General features: G+C 35.1%; 1 protein-coding gene across 1 annotated transcript in view; it reads right to left on the bottom strand.

Annotated features, from left to right (window-relative positions):
- TFAP2D (transcription factor AP-2 delta) overlaps nt 1-14,972 on the bottom strand; it is a 59,196-nt gene that overhangs the window by 18,713 nt on the left and 25,511 nt on the right. The window contains exons 6-7 of the mRNA XM_032141126.1: nt 8,801-8,942; nt 2,538-2,651 (exon numbers count right to left, since the gene is read on the bottom strand). Of these exons, the coding sequence (XP_031997017.1) occupies nt 2,538-2,651; nt 8,801-8,942 (256 nt within the window). The remainder of the gene's footprint in view (nt 1-2,537; nt 2,652-8,800; nt 8,943-14,972) is intronic.

Below are 14,972 nucleotides of genomic sequence, written 5' to 3'. Positions count from 1 at the left end.
TAATCACAGTTTAAGAAAAAGATATAGTAGGAAATTTGCTATAAAGAAATATTTGGTTATGCGATTTGTATCATCCTACTACTTTTGTTATGAAATCAGAAGATTTTTACAATTAAAGAAAAATAACAATTCTGGCAAACATTTAAAAAGCATAATAAATGGGAAATCATAACTTTCTAATATTCAAAATATTCAATATATAAATAATATAAACATTTTATAGATGATACTATTGTAAGTAAATATGTAGTGTTAGAAAGTTTTAAGATATGGTTATGCATGAAATTGTGATTAAGAGACTGAAGCCATGTATAATCTTGAGAGTTTTATACCTCCAATATAATCTCACTTTCTTTTTCACTAGGGGTGAGGGTAGCCATTTACCATGTATTTAGCTGCACTCTGAGTAACACCAGCTTGTTCTCATATTCTGTATGGGGAGGTAAATAAGAGCATATAAAGCCCACAAAGAAAATGCTCAGCTCACGTTTTGAAGTGAGTTTTCTCTAAAGAGTTCTGTGGCACTAAGTTGGCAACTGACTAATGTATTGACAAATAAGCAAGTTGTGCCTATGCTAAGGAAACAAATGTTTTGCCTATTTATTTCACACCATAGCTGATGTTCGACTGGTGCTCTATTTTGTTTTGAGCATAAAAAGGATGGCTTACTATCTGATGAAGGCCTCAGCATCTGTAATTGGAAATAATCTAGTATATATGACAGTCTCATTTCTCTGTACTTTAATAGTATGCTCCTTCTCTGAGTAAAATTGTAATTTAACACACTTCTTTAAATCCGGAATCAAACCTCAATGAAAATTAAGTTCTGAGTTGATCTTTTGTAAAAATTATAAATCCTTTTATTATGCACACAAACAAAAATGTGAAAAATATTTGTGTAGATATAATGCTGGAGACAAATTTAAACTTGGATCGGTGGTGAAGGTAAATGATACATCATTTACTGAATGCTTACTTTACATTCTTTGTCTCATTTTAGCTCACCTATGACCATATAATGGAGGGGTTCTTTTCCCATTCAAAGCTGAGGAAATAAAGGTTTGGAATGAGTGGGTAGCTTACATATATAATGGCTCACAGATACAAGGATTTGAAAAGGCTTTAACTCCAAAACCTTTTGCTCATGGCATCTGGGCATTTTATTTTCCCCCAATTTTATTACACTTCCTATCACTAGCTCAGTTGAGTGATAGGAGAGAAGTCCTGTGAAATATATCCTACATTTTGTGCATTTTTGGAAGATAAATTCTAAGTTGAGTCTTCAGAGATGTGTGTCTATTACATCTTCGGGAAACTTGTGACATATTGTAAAATAGAATATTGTATTTAACTGTCTCTGATGTTGCAGCCTAAATTTCAACTTATTTAATTAAACACTTGTTATTTTATATAAGGAAGTGCCCTCATCAACAGCTTTACAATTTTTGACAGGTATTGAAAGCATTTTAATATTTAATGTGTATTAGTCTTTCCTTATCATTGTTTAACTAAATGATAATAACTTAGAAAGGATACGATATGCCTATCATGTAGGCATTAAAATTCTAGAGTTTTAAAAATGTAAGGCACCTGAGTAATTACCATGTTCTTTCTCACCTTCCATCTGGGGCATAAACTAACCAGATAAAAAATATTTTCTTCATTCCCAAAACACGTCAGAAAATGAAATTTAAAATATGCTTCTAATAATGCATTTCATGCTCTTGTGTGGTCTAACTTAAGAACCATTTGCAGTTTCTAATTGCATCAAAATTTTTAACATACTTCTGGAAAACCAGTCAGTGATATCCTGTTAATTTCTGTCATGGCATCTTTCCATTAAACAATTGTGTCACCAAGATAAAGAAGGATTTAAAAGATTTCAGAACCCTCATCCAAAAGTGCTAAGTATTATTTGAAATAATAGTGTTCAGTTTTATAAAGTAACGTTTTCCTAACAATGCATAAAGATATAAAATTTTCCAATCTAAAATGCTTCGTGCATTGTTATTCTCTCAATTTGATTTTATAAGCTTGGAATTTCAAAAAATTCAGTCAATCACTGCTATGGTCTGAATATGTGTGTCCCCTCCACCCCACTCCAAATTCATATATTGAAACCTAATTTCCAATGCAATAGTATTAAATAGCGTCTTTAGGAGGTGATTAGCTTATGAGGGCAGAACCCTCATGAATAGGATTAGTGCCCTTATAAAAGAACCCAGGGGATCTTGTTTGGCCCTTTCATCATATGGGAGAAAATGGAGACGGTGCCATCTCTGAAGCAAAGAGCAAGCCTTTATCTAACTAATTCTGCTGGCACCTTAATCTCAGACTTCCCAGCCCTCAGAACTGTAAAAAATATATTTCTGTTGTTTATAAATTACCCAGTCTAAGGTATTTTGTTACAGCCCATCTGAAAGGACTAGGACAGTCACCATATAAATATATAAGTGGTATCTCTAAATAGAACTGTGATAGGAATACAAGAGTCTGGGTTAGTAAAGAATTTGAGCAAACTGGAAAACCAGTCTTACCTGAAATGTGTTAAATGTCTCTGGATGTCAAGGTCTAGAATTGGAGTGGGTCTGGAGGATCCCAGTGGTGATCTATCTTGGCTCAAGAGGTCTTGGAATTCTTTACAGATTTGTCTAAAATAAAAGAATCAAATTTAAAATTGAAATTTTGAAATTGGGCTTTAATTTCATCCCATGATATTTAACCAAAGGCTTGTTCTCTCTTTTAAAAGAAGTCTAGATAACATTTCATAAAGCAACCTCAAAAGTTCCATTCATAGCATACAGTTGAGTTTCACAATGGTGACTTTGCTCTCAACGGCTATAGGATAATCATATAACATTTCAAACAAATAACAATCCATGAGCACTGATAAGACCAATGTTCATTTTTAAGATGACTATTCATAAATTAACCTCAGGATAAGGGGAACCCCATATGAAATGATCACTCTGATCTTTTTAATTGAAATGTGATTTTTTTAGACATCATATCTGTAAACAAATTTAATTAAAGTTATAGTCTTACTTCAGAGCCATGATTCAAACAGACTTTGGAAAATCCTTTTTTCCCAATATTGCATTAGAATTCATATTCTTATGAGCTAACTTTATATGCTAATATTTGAAGCAGATAATCACCAGTAATTTAGTTCACTAGCCTCACAAAAAAATGGTTATATTTATGTTCCATGTAAGCCAATTTCTTGCAAAAATTACCCTCAAGGTAACTTTTCTGCTGCATTTTTTTTGCTTTAAATGGTTATGGTTTTTGGTCATTGGTTTCAGTTTAATTACAGTATTACCATGTAACAATAAAGACTTTGTGATGTACACTCCAAATGATATAATTCTAAAGAAGGAGAATACACTATACAAAGAGATTTTGTTTTTATACTTTAACGACAAAACACTAAATTAGTCCAGTCTCTGAAAAGTAAAGGATTGCCAAAGAATTGCTTAAAAACATCCATCATCTAAAGTGAGGTGACTCCGTAAATCAAGGGATAATATGACAGTAATTAGGTTTTTTGTCTGTTTTTACAATGGACAGTTGCAAAAATGTAATAATGTAGCCCTGACTTTGATTATCAATGTAAACAAAGACAGGTATAGAAGAGTCAAATTATTTCAAGTGAGTATGAACCCGGCCATTATTCTGCTGCAAGGCATTTGTGTCATTAACAAATGACTACCAAAAAGTGACAAAATATCTTGAAGTACAAATAATTGATCACTGAGTTAAAAATCGGTGGGGACTTCTTTTTTTTTTTTTTTTTTTTTGAGACGGAGTCTCGCTCTGTCGCCCAGGCTGGAGTGCAGTGGCGCAATCTCAGCTCACTGCAAGCTCCACCTCCCGGGTTCACGCCATTCTCCTGCCTCAGCCTCCGAGTAGCTGGGACTACAGGCGCCCGCCACCGCGCCCGGCTAATTTTTTGTATTTTTAGTAGAGACGGGGTTTCGACTTCTTAATCAGGAATCTAAAATTTATTGAATTCCATCAAAGATCACTTATGATATTTTAAATGAACAATGAGGGTCTGGTTTAATGCTAGTGTTCAAATATTGTGTCATTTCACAGAAATTGCCTTATTCATGTTTGCAGAACACAGGTGAAAGTAAAAAAGAGTCAGAGATAGGAAAAACAAAGTCCTTATCTGCTTCAGTGAAATAAGGTACTTCACATCCCCTTCCTAAAGGGCCAGTTGGATCTCTGAGATACAGCATCTGAATACATGCTTTTAACAACTGTGTGTTTCTACTTTCATTGAGAAGGTTTCTTCTGAACTCCTCACATTTTCTGTTGTGAGACTTAGTTGCTTTATGAAATATACCTGTTTTCAGGTGTATTGCCTATATTTTAATCAATGAACACAACTTAATCTAAGTATTTGGTGCCATTTTGAGGAGTATATCATAATCTTTTGTGCTTTGTGTTATTTAATATAGATTTGTTGTCTTTGTTTATGGAAATTTCTAACTAAAATTTTAAATTGAGCCTCATGCTATCATTTCCAAATTACTGTATGGTAGGTCATCATTACGATCCATTCTTACAAAGAAAGATTGGTGTTGTTTTTAGACTTTTGTTTTTAGCAGTCTTTTAGTTTTTCTATCAAAGTAAATTTTAAAACATTAAAATAAAGATTGAAACATTGCTTTAGTTATTGTGGCATAATATCAGAATTAATTGGATAATGGAATAAACTTTTAAGTTGACAAATCAACTTTGTTCCTGTATGAATAATACAGCAAGTTATAATACAATTGATGAAGAAATTAGAGAAAGTTAAAGAGGTGGAAAAATTTAACTCATGCTAAATAATTCACACATGAGGCTCTACCAGGAGTAATATTAGACTCTCCCCCTTTTATATTTAATTCTACAGCTTAACTCACTCACTTTCAAGCTTAGACTTGAAAACAGATGACAATCCTGTAGATTCCCCGTAGGCAATTATCATCATCATCTCATTATGGCACTTACAGAATTATGATTTTATGACTACTTTCCTTCTTATTTAATTTTTTATTTGTAAATCTACAAAAAGAAACAATCTTACATCTCAAGGCAGAATGTCATATTATGAATTATGTAACACAAGATGATCTTCAGTGACTCATACATTCTAACTTTATCACTTACATCATTGTCCTTAAGGACGTAACTTTTTAGCTGATGTCTGAAATCCAAATTCTATGTTTCACCTTTAAATGATTAATAGTATGGTAATACTGAAAGTTGTTAACTATTCTGCTTTACCTTAATGCAGATCAAATGTTAGACATATTTAGTTCTAAATTCAATCAAAAGGTTTAAAAATGTTTTCTATTAACCAAATAAACACGTTTTGTCTCGTTAGTTTTTAGAATTCAAAAAATGTTTCAGTTTCTATTCTTTCACCTAAATAAATGTCTAAATTACACAAAAACATTTAATCAACAAAACACTGGAAATAAAGAGGCATTAGAAGACTAAGGACACTTAATTAATAGGCCCTTTATACGATCGTATGCTTGGCAATATACTTAACGACAACTGAATCTGTAATCCATGGAGGTAAAAAAGAAATATGTAGGCCAATCTGACAATGTAGATTAGCAATTAGATCTCTCATTCAATAAATTTTAGATTTCATATATATTTTCTATAATGTTGTCCAAGTCTTATGAATAAAGGTGAACTGACCAGGATGTAATGAATATCCATATAGGCTACTTAATATTAACTTTTACCATTTTAATTGATGAAAATATCCAATGCTTTACCATTGGTGTAAAATTAGAAACTTCTCAGAACACATGTTGGGTCCATTCATATGTTGCACAAAAAGGGTGTTATTTCTACACATTCCCTAGTTTATCTAGTTATAGTGATTACTGGTTATATTACGTATGTTTGCTATGACTAGAGTCTCTGATTTTTATTTCACATAGTCCAATAAGAAGATAGGATGCATATAAATAACAAAAATAAAAAACTATAAAGCTGTATTATAATTTTCAGATGTTTATGCCTATTTACTCTTATGTAAAATAAGTTAATTGAAATGAGTGGATTCATTCTTGCTTGACATTTAATGGTCTGCAAATGTGCAGCTCTGAGCAGACAGATAAAATAAAATTACATGTTCTCACAATGTTTTATGAAATCAAAGTTCAAAATATCACCTGAAATAATATATGTTACTTAGATCCCAGGTAAGAGGAAAATAACACTACCTGGTCAAATACGCTACTCGAAAATAGATGTCTCGGTATAATTTTGACAAATATGGATTCATTTCTCTTATTTCCCTCAAATTCTTCTAGCATTTACTTCTATTAAAACAAAATCTCAGTGCCAATTTGAATGTACTCAGAGACTACTGCACACTTCAACAGAATGATGGGAATCTCCAAGAAAATAGGAATTGTATTTATTGCATCGATGATGGTAGTGGTGAATACTTCCAAAACCATTCCTGGGGGAAGGAGGACAAGAAGAAGTGTTTCTCTGGATTAAGGAGTGAAAGTCTTTGAATATGCATGATAAAACCACAACCAAGTCATTTTGATGTAGAAAAAATGAAGGTGTTTTCTCTTGGAAATTTGTATTTTGGGACAGTAAAATTCACATGGATGTGTGTGTTGGTAAACCTGCATGATCCAGCCAGCTAGGATGATATGCTATGGAAACACCTGGGAGATATTACTGAAATTCCAGTACTGTATAATTCTCTTGATCTGTAACAAGTCTTTATCTTTCTCCTACTGTAATGTAAAGGATTCAAACTAACTATATGTGCTTTCAGGTCCTTTTGGAGAAACTGAAACATGACTGAAATTATTTGGAAAAAAAAATTTAGTCAAGAAGTTATTTGGAAAAGGAAATGAGTACACGGTAGAGATAAAGACTCCCAGAAGACAAACTGTGCAAAAGGTTCAGATTTAGGTCTTTCTACTAGCAAGTTTCAGGGGCTTCCACATCACGAAATTTATTCCCAGATTTTAAGTCCAACTTTTATACCTGCCTTATAATTTTTTCTCTATCTCTTGATCTTCATCCTCTCTTTCTGCTATTCCCTTCCCCTTAATCTTGTTTTGCTTTTTCTCCATTCCTTCTGCCACCAACTTTTGCTTTTCTTCTCTTTGGGACAAGATGAGATAATCTAGTACTTTCAGAACAGCAATAGATAAATATAATCCTAAGTCTAAACAGTGCCAGCCACAGCAAGTGTGTAAACTTCAATTAAGGGACTCAAGTGTCTTGGACAAACCTGTGAGATGGTAAGTATCCCATATACTCCTTAAATTTGTAAAAAGACCTGTGTTACATAAGAAGCTGGTAGAAAAGAGAATATTTAGTTTTGGTTTTATGCATTTTGAGCCAATTTAAATCTTAGCCAGTATGTCGTAAAGGCATTAAATAATTACTTTTTATCAGTTTCTAAGAAGTGATGTTTTTAATACTCTCTGCCCTAGATTTTCTCTTAAAAAGTTTTCCCTAAGGCTAGGCATAGTGGCTCATGCCTGTAATCCTAGCCCTTTGGGAGGCCAAGGAGTGCAGATTGCTTGAACCCAGGAGTTTGAGACCAGCCTGGGCAACATGGCAAAAATGCATCTTTACAAAAAATACAAAAACTAGGAGGGTGTGCTGGCTCATGCCTGTAGTCTCAGCTACTTGGGAGGCTGAGGTGGGAGGATCACATGAACCTGGGGAGGGTGAGTCTATAGTGAGCCATGATCGCGCCACTGTACTCCAGTCTGGGTGACAGAGTGAGACTCTGTCTCAAACAAACAAACAAACAACAAAATACTTTTCCCTGAATAAAAAAATTAATTCATAAATGACAGTTTAACCAGCTGAAACTATCAGTTCTAAAATCTTAATGTAGAATTAAAAATTATTTAAGATTCTTAACAGCCCATATGTATCAATAACTTAATAAAGAGAGGATAACAAGAATTGGTTACTACCAGAAGGATTTTCCTCTAAAACTTTTGAACGTAACCTGTAGCGCTATCTGTGGTTCTGCTGGATTTTTACACAATAAATGGCAGTATTCTCACAAATTATTGATGAACGTTCAAGGGTCAAGGAATTTAAAAGTCATCTTATGCAAGCTTCCCCCTTTCCTATTGTATTGTCAAATTTGTCTACATCGTTTTCCTCATTATTTTAATTTGCATTTTAATTGGGCTTTTTACAATTTCCAGAAGCTTTGAAATACATTATACCTTAGAAAAAAAAAAGACAATAATAGTATGAGGCAGTACAAGGATGATTTGCTTACTCATACACAAGAGAGGATGGGGGCACTCATAGTGATCCTTGGTCCCAGAAGTCTCCCTGGTGCCTCTCACCAACTTGTGACCTCATCTTCTGTCACATTCTCCAAACATTTATGGTGTTTTGAGATCTTTACCCTCATTTATTAAGGCAAAATGAGTGCCTTAGACCAAATTACATAGCAACCAAAGGCATATTTGCCTGGGATCTACATTTCCTAAACATGTTTTTCTCCAAGGGATTTCTGCATATTCTGGAGAAGTTTTCCAAGAACTTTCATCAGTTTCAATGACAGCCTCATCACTAATCAAGGGCAGTTTGTAAACCTTGCCTGGGCACCAAAGGGTAGAAAGTCCTTGTTTAATATATCTAGCTGCTGGTGTGTGAGACCTTCCTTGTTTTAGAGAACGGGTGCCTTCTAGACTGTTTTCCTCACTTCAAAGAAAACGAAAAAAAAAAAACAAAAACAACTGAAGATGAAAGCACACAGAGGTTTCCCCATTCTGCTTACTTGGTCGCCAGGATCATCTTTTTTCTTGCTGTCTGTTCTTTCTGTTCCATATGTTGTCTGGCAAGATGTTCTCCAACTGCTTTGGCTGGAAACTCTGTTTCACAAGTGTAGCCAAAATCCCGAGCCAAGTGCAAAGCCTCCCCTGTTGGCAGATAACACAAGTGAGTTTCTCACCAGCATCCAACCTTAATAACAGTAGTGTCTTGCATTTTGCTCAAGCCTCACTCCTGGCTGTGGTCAGACAAATCATTTTTCCTACTTAAACTGTTCAAGAAAAAAGACCTCTTTGGGGGGAGGAGGGGAGGTAATGAGGAAGAATGAGGGGAAATTGAGGAACAGAGAAGTGACTTAGCAGGCAGAGATAGGTGGAAAATTGAGGGGAAGAAAACAGAAACACAATCCAGAAGTGTTGACTCCCCTCATGGCTCTGGCCATTAGACCAGACTGACTTCCCAGGTTTTACACGTGACTCCCAAGCGAAATGGCTCCATGGACAAGTCATTTTGTGGCTGCTGAACCTACAACCTATTCTTAGTGTGTCTAAACTATTCAGATGTTTTTTCCATGCGACCTATTAAAATACCTGCGAAGTGTCCATATAACTTTTCAAGGAAGTTGGAGAACTTTGGAAAATCATGAATAACTTTGTTCTTTCACAAAATCCTAAACCCAAGTAAATTTTTAAGAAATGGGGTAAGAATGGCTTCCCAGCAAAGTAAAATTAAGTGATGAAAATCAATCTGGAAAACAATGGTATTTTTAAAGCTCAGTCAAGGCAAATCTTACCTGTCCACTAAACTTTTATTTTAAAAATCAAGTTTTCTAAACAAATGTAGTACATATATACCATGGAATACTATGCAGCCACAAACAGAATGAGATCATGTTCTTTGCAAAAGTAGCTGGAGGCCATTATCCTAAGTAAACTACCACAGGAACAGAAAACCAAATAGTGCATGTGCTTACTTATAAGTGGGAGCTTAACAATGAGAACACATGGACACAAAGAGAGGAACAACAGACACTGGGACCTACTTGAGGGTAAAAAGTGGGAGGAGGGAGAGAATCAGAAAAAATACCTATTGGGTAGTATGCTTATTACCTGGGTGATGAAATAATCTGTACGCCAAACCCCCATGACACAGTTTATCTATATTACAAACCTGCACATGCACCCCTGAACCTAAAAGTTAAAAATAAAATCAAGTTTTTACTGTATATCTGTTAATACTAAGCATCTACTCACCTACTTTATTCAAGGCACAGTGCTAGGTAGAATGGGGAATAGAAAGAGTACCAAAGATTGCCTGTCTCTAGGAAAATGATAGTCATAACAATAATAGTAGCAACAACAAGTATCTTAGTAGCACTTTATAATTTTTATTGCACCTATATGAATATTATCTATAATCTTTTCATGTTTGTTGTTATTATGATCACCATATATAATACAAGATGTTATATTACAAGTACCAGGAAAAAATGAAATAGCTGATAATATGAAGAAAAGGGAGGGAAAGTCTATAGATATACAAAATATACAAAACAGAACAGTTAATATCAATGAAAATATCCTTAGTAAAGATGCTAGCACTTTGGGAGGCAGAAGTGGGAGAATCCCTTGCGCCCAGGTGTTCGAGACCAGCCTGGGCAACATAGAAAGACCCCATCATCTCTACAAAAATTTAAAAATTAGTCAGATGTGGTGGTGCATGCCTGCAGTCCCTAGCCACTGAGGGTCTGAGGCCGGAGGATTGCTTGACAACATGAAGTTAAGACTGTAGTGAGCCATAATTACACTACTGCACTCCAGCCTGGGTGACAGAGTAAGACTCTGTCTCCAAACAAAACAAAACAAAACAAAACAAAAGATACTATTTTTTTTAATTCCCACAAGGTGAGACCTCCTGTTCCAGGCCTTAGCAAAAAAGTCTAGTTTAATATAAAAGGTATTGCAATAAGCAAACATATTAGTGTGGTTAATGTTTTGTAAACTCTGAGCATGCCCCTCCCCACACATATTTCACATGAGCAATGGCAGGTCTTTAGTTGCAATTTTAATATTTGTGTGGTGGAAAACCTCATTGTTTTTTCTTCTATTTTAAATAGAGAGATGATGTAACTAAATGAAAGGGATCTCTATATTAATTTGAATAGTGCTAGTTTAATGGGGGGGGTCACAGTTTAAGGTAAGAAAATATGTGAGTATTTGGCAGAAGAAATGGCACAAAGGCGTGTGTGTGTGTGTGTGTGTGTGTGTGTGTGTGTGTGTGTTTTAAAGTCATTGTTATGCCATACAGGACACTCACGATTGCTTGAAAAACCATAGAAGGGAGATTATTTGAGAAGTTTCAAATTTGGAAGTAAAAATGTTTTAAACCTTGACCCATCAAATAATGCTACAGCACCCGACCAGAGGATAAACTCATGTGGACCTTAGGATTCAAAAGTATCTTGTAACTAACAGGATAATACCATCAGTACAGTCATCTTTGTACAGCAAGTCAAGTTACATATATTAATATAGCTGCACATTGTTATTGTTCATACTGAAACAGATATTTAAATAACATTTTAACAGTCTATCTATCCATCTATCTATCTATCTATCTATGTGTGTCTGTCTATGTATCCATCCATCCATCCATCCATCCAATCCTTTTTCTTTACTGTTTGCACAATAGTAGGAGAGGTAAAACAGGGCAAACAGGAGGATGGCAGCACGCCTCTTGAATTTTGTGCTAAAACCTGATTCCTGCGGATCTGTCCCATTTTATGCAAAGCTCTCACCGTGTGGCAGTTTTAAAAACAGTTTGAATGGGACAGCTGCTATTTACATTTACACTGACAGCCGGATCCTTCCTTCCCTCAGTTCTGTTTACTGCTTTCTCCTGCTTGTGATATAACATTGTTACAGGATGTATAGCAATGCTACATCAAAAGAAGTGGCAAGTGAAGACACTCTGATATGTAGTTAAAATGTGTATATCATGCCACAAAAACTTTGTGTGTGAGGGCCCAAAAATGAATGAATAAATGGATCCATTAATTAAGATACACATGGTATTCAGAAACAATGACAAATCTATAGTTAAGTCCTTTACAACAGATGTCTTAGTCAACAGGTTTAAGAAAACTAGACATTTTACAGTCAGAAAAGCATATTAACGTGACTGTAAGGAGTTTGACTGATTTGGGAAAATAAAAATCCATGAGCTCCTCTGCCTCTGTGGTGGCACAAAATGTCTATATGAACAATGAACTGAAGTGCAATAACCTGTGGTGGAAAGAGCAATCCAGGAAGGCCCGAGGATGTTTTCCCTTCTATTTCCAGAACAGCAAATATGGCTGCCGTCACCTCACTCCTGAGAGAGAAGTAGAATACCCTTGTTCTTGTTCTTTTTTTTTTTTTTTTTTTTCAGAGCTACTTAAAGCTATCCCTTTATTTCAATGTATTGCAGCACTTGGCCATCCACCTTTTTTTTTTTTTAATTTAATACAACTGAAGCAACACACTAAAGTTGAAATACCTTCATTTTATTCCATATCATTTCAATAATTACATATTTTAGAAGTAGGATAGAATGGTATTTCTGTCTTTAGGTCTTAGGTCAGCATCCTTAGCAAAGTAACACAGGAACAGAAAATCAAATACCACATGTTCTCACTTACAAGTGGAGGCTAAATGATGAGAACACATGGACACATAGAGGGGAGCAACACATACAGGGGTCTTTTGGAGGGTGGAGAGTGGGAGGAGAGAGATCAGGAAAAATAACCAATGGGTAGTAGCCTTAATACCTGGGTGATGAAATAATTGGCAGAACCACCACCCACAACACAAATTTACCTATGTAACAAACCTGCATTTGTACCCCTGAACTTAAAATAAAAGTTTAAAAAAAGAAGTAGGGTACATGGGTGTGTAGGTGGATCAGGTTGGTGCTTGGAGAAAAGTATTCCAAGAGCAAGGCTTTAGGCTCTACGTGCCACGTAGTAACCCCACCTACTAAAAAAGTGAAAACTGTGAAGGATATTCATCTTTTCAGTAGTAATAGAACCAGATATTTAATACTTATATTAAACATGTCTCTTAAAAAGCAGGCACAAATAAATTCCAGAACATAGCAAGAACGTAAAAGATAAATTTGCTCCTTGATTTTAGAGAATTCACTTTTCCACACTTCAAAGCAAAAAGTAAAAAATTAGGAAGAAATATTAGGAAAAATTTAAGTGACATTCGTTGATGTTGCTCTGAAATAGAAAGTTAATGGCAAAATGTTTTTTAAGGAAAAACTGATTGCACATTGTGCCAAGATCCTGAGTTTTATAAGAAGCAGGTTTAAATGCATTTTAACAATAAAAATAAATATACCTGACTTTCAATCGTTATACAGTCATTAAGAATTTTTCTTTCTTTAGGCCGGGTGTGGTGGCTCATGCCTATAATCCCAGCACTTTGGGAGGCCAAGCCCGGTGGATCACGAGGTCAGGAGTTCAAGACCAGCCTGGCCAAGATGGTGAAACCCCATCTCTACTAAAAATACAAAAAAAAAAAATTTAGCTGTGTGTGGTAGCGGTCACCTGCAATCCCAGCTACTCAGGAGGCTGAGGCAGAGAATTGCTTGAACTCGGGAGGCAGAAGTTGCAGTGAGCTGAGAGCATGCCACTACACTCCAGCCTGGGTGACAGAGTGAGACTACACCTCAAAACAAACAAAAAAACAAAATTCTTTCTTTAAAATTATGGTATTTTCAAAAAAATTACACAACTAAAAAATTAATATTTAACACTAATTTTTACTAAGCAGTACTTGTACATTGTTATTCAATAGATAATTCTCATCAACTGTCACTCTAACAATATTGCCTTAAAAACAATTCAGTTTAACTTACTGTTACAAAACCCAATGTTATTAAATGAAAATAACAATTTGCATGTGTTAAACTCCAGTCATATATTTATGATTTGAATTTTATTTTCACATACAGAGAAATAGCACATTCAATTCTATGGGATTATTCCAAGAAGTACCTATTAGAAAGCAAATTTGAGAATTAAGTAAGTTCTTATAATATCAAGCTTTAGCAAACCCTGGAGCTGAAGCACAAAGTAAGTATATATCTAATGCCCTGACTTACAGATTTCCCAGACTTTTCGGAAAGGAATGCATTCTACAACTCTATACATCATAGGATCTATGGCCTGGAGAGGTGCCTTATAATATAGTAGTTTCACTAGTTTGATGTTGCTTTTGTCAAACACCAACACTTTGTGTTTCAAAGTGAAAGTTTCATTCTCCATTAAATATCCTGCACTTAGCACAGCATCTGATTCACAATAGTTACTCAGTAGACATCTGTTAAATGAAAAAGCTTTCAGATTATGTTACTAGTATGTTAATTATGATAACAGTCTTGTGAAGCATCCCCTCCTAGAACATGGGGAAGAACTAGGGCAAAAGAGACTTGTTAGAAAGAATTAAATATATACAGAAAAACCTATGAAAAACAGAAAAATAGAGTAAATCCCTCTATCAGTGGGACCATTTAATAAAATAGACTATACTTGAAGGCAGGCTTTCTCAACCCTTGCTACTCCCATAACCTAGCAATTTGCTTTAAAAAATGTTTTTCACCAATAGCAAAGACTTGGAACCAACCCAAATGTCCATCAATGATAGACTGGATTAAAAAAATGTGGCACATATACACCACGGAATACTATGCAGCCATAAAAAAGGATGAGTTCATGTCCTTTATAGGGACATGGATGTAGCTGGAAACCATCATTCTGAGCAAACTATCCCAAGGACAGAAAACCAAACACCACATATTCTCACTCACAGGTGGGAATTGAACAATGAGAACACTTGGACACAGGGTGGGGAACATCACACATTGGGGCCTGTCGTGGGGTGGGGGGAGGGGGGAGGGATAGCATTAGGAGATATACCTAATGTAAATGACCAGTTAATGGATGCAGCACACCAACATGGCACATGTATACATATGTAACAAACCTGCATGTTGTGCACATGTACCCTAGAACTTAAAGTATAATAATTAAAAAAAAGTGTTTCACCCCGTATCAATCAATCTCTGGTGCCAGGGCATCTGCAGTTTTTGAATGCTCCTAAAGTAATTCTCTCAAACCAGAGATGAGAAACCAC

This window comes from Hylobates moloch, unplaced genomic scaffold, assembly GCF_009828535.3.
Source record: "Hylobates moloch isolate HMO894 unplaced genomic scaffold, HMol_V3 SCAFFOLD_20, whole genome shotgun sequence".
NCBI lineage: Eukaryota > Metazoa > Chordata > Mammalia > Primates > Hylobatidae > Hylobates > Hylobates moloch.
This window is presented reverse-complemented; position numbering and strand designations above follow the sequence as displayed.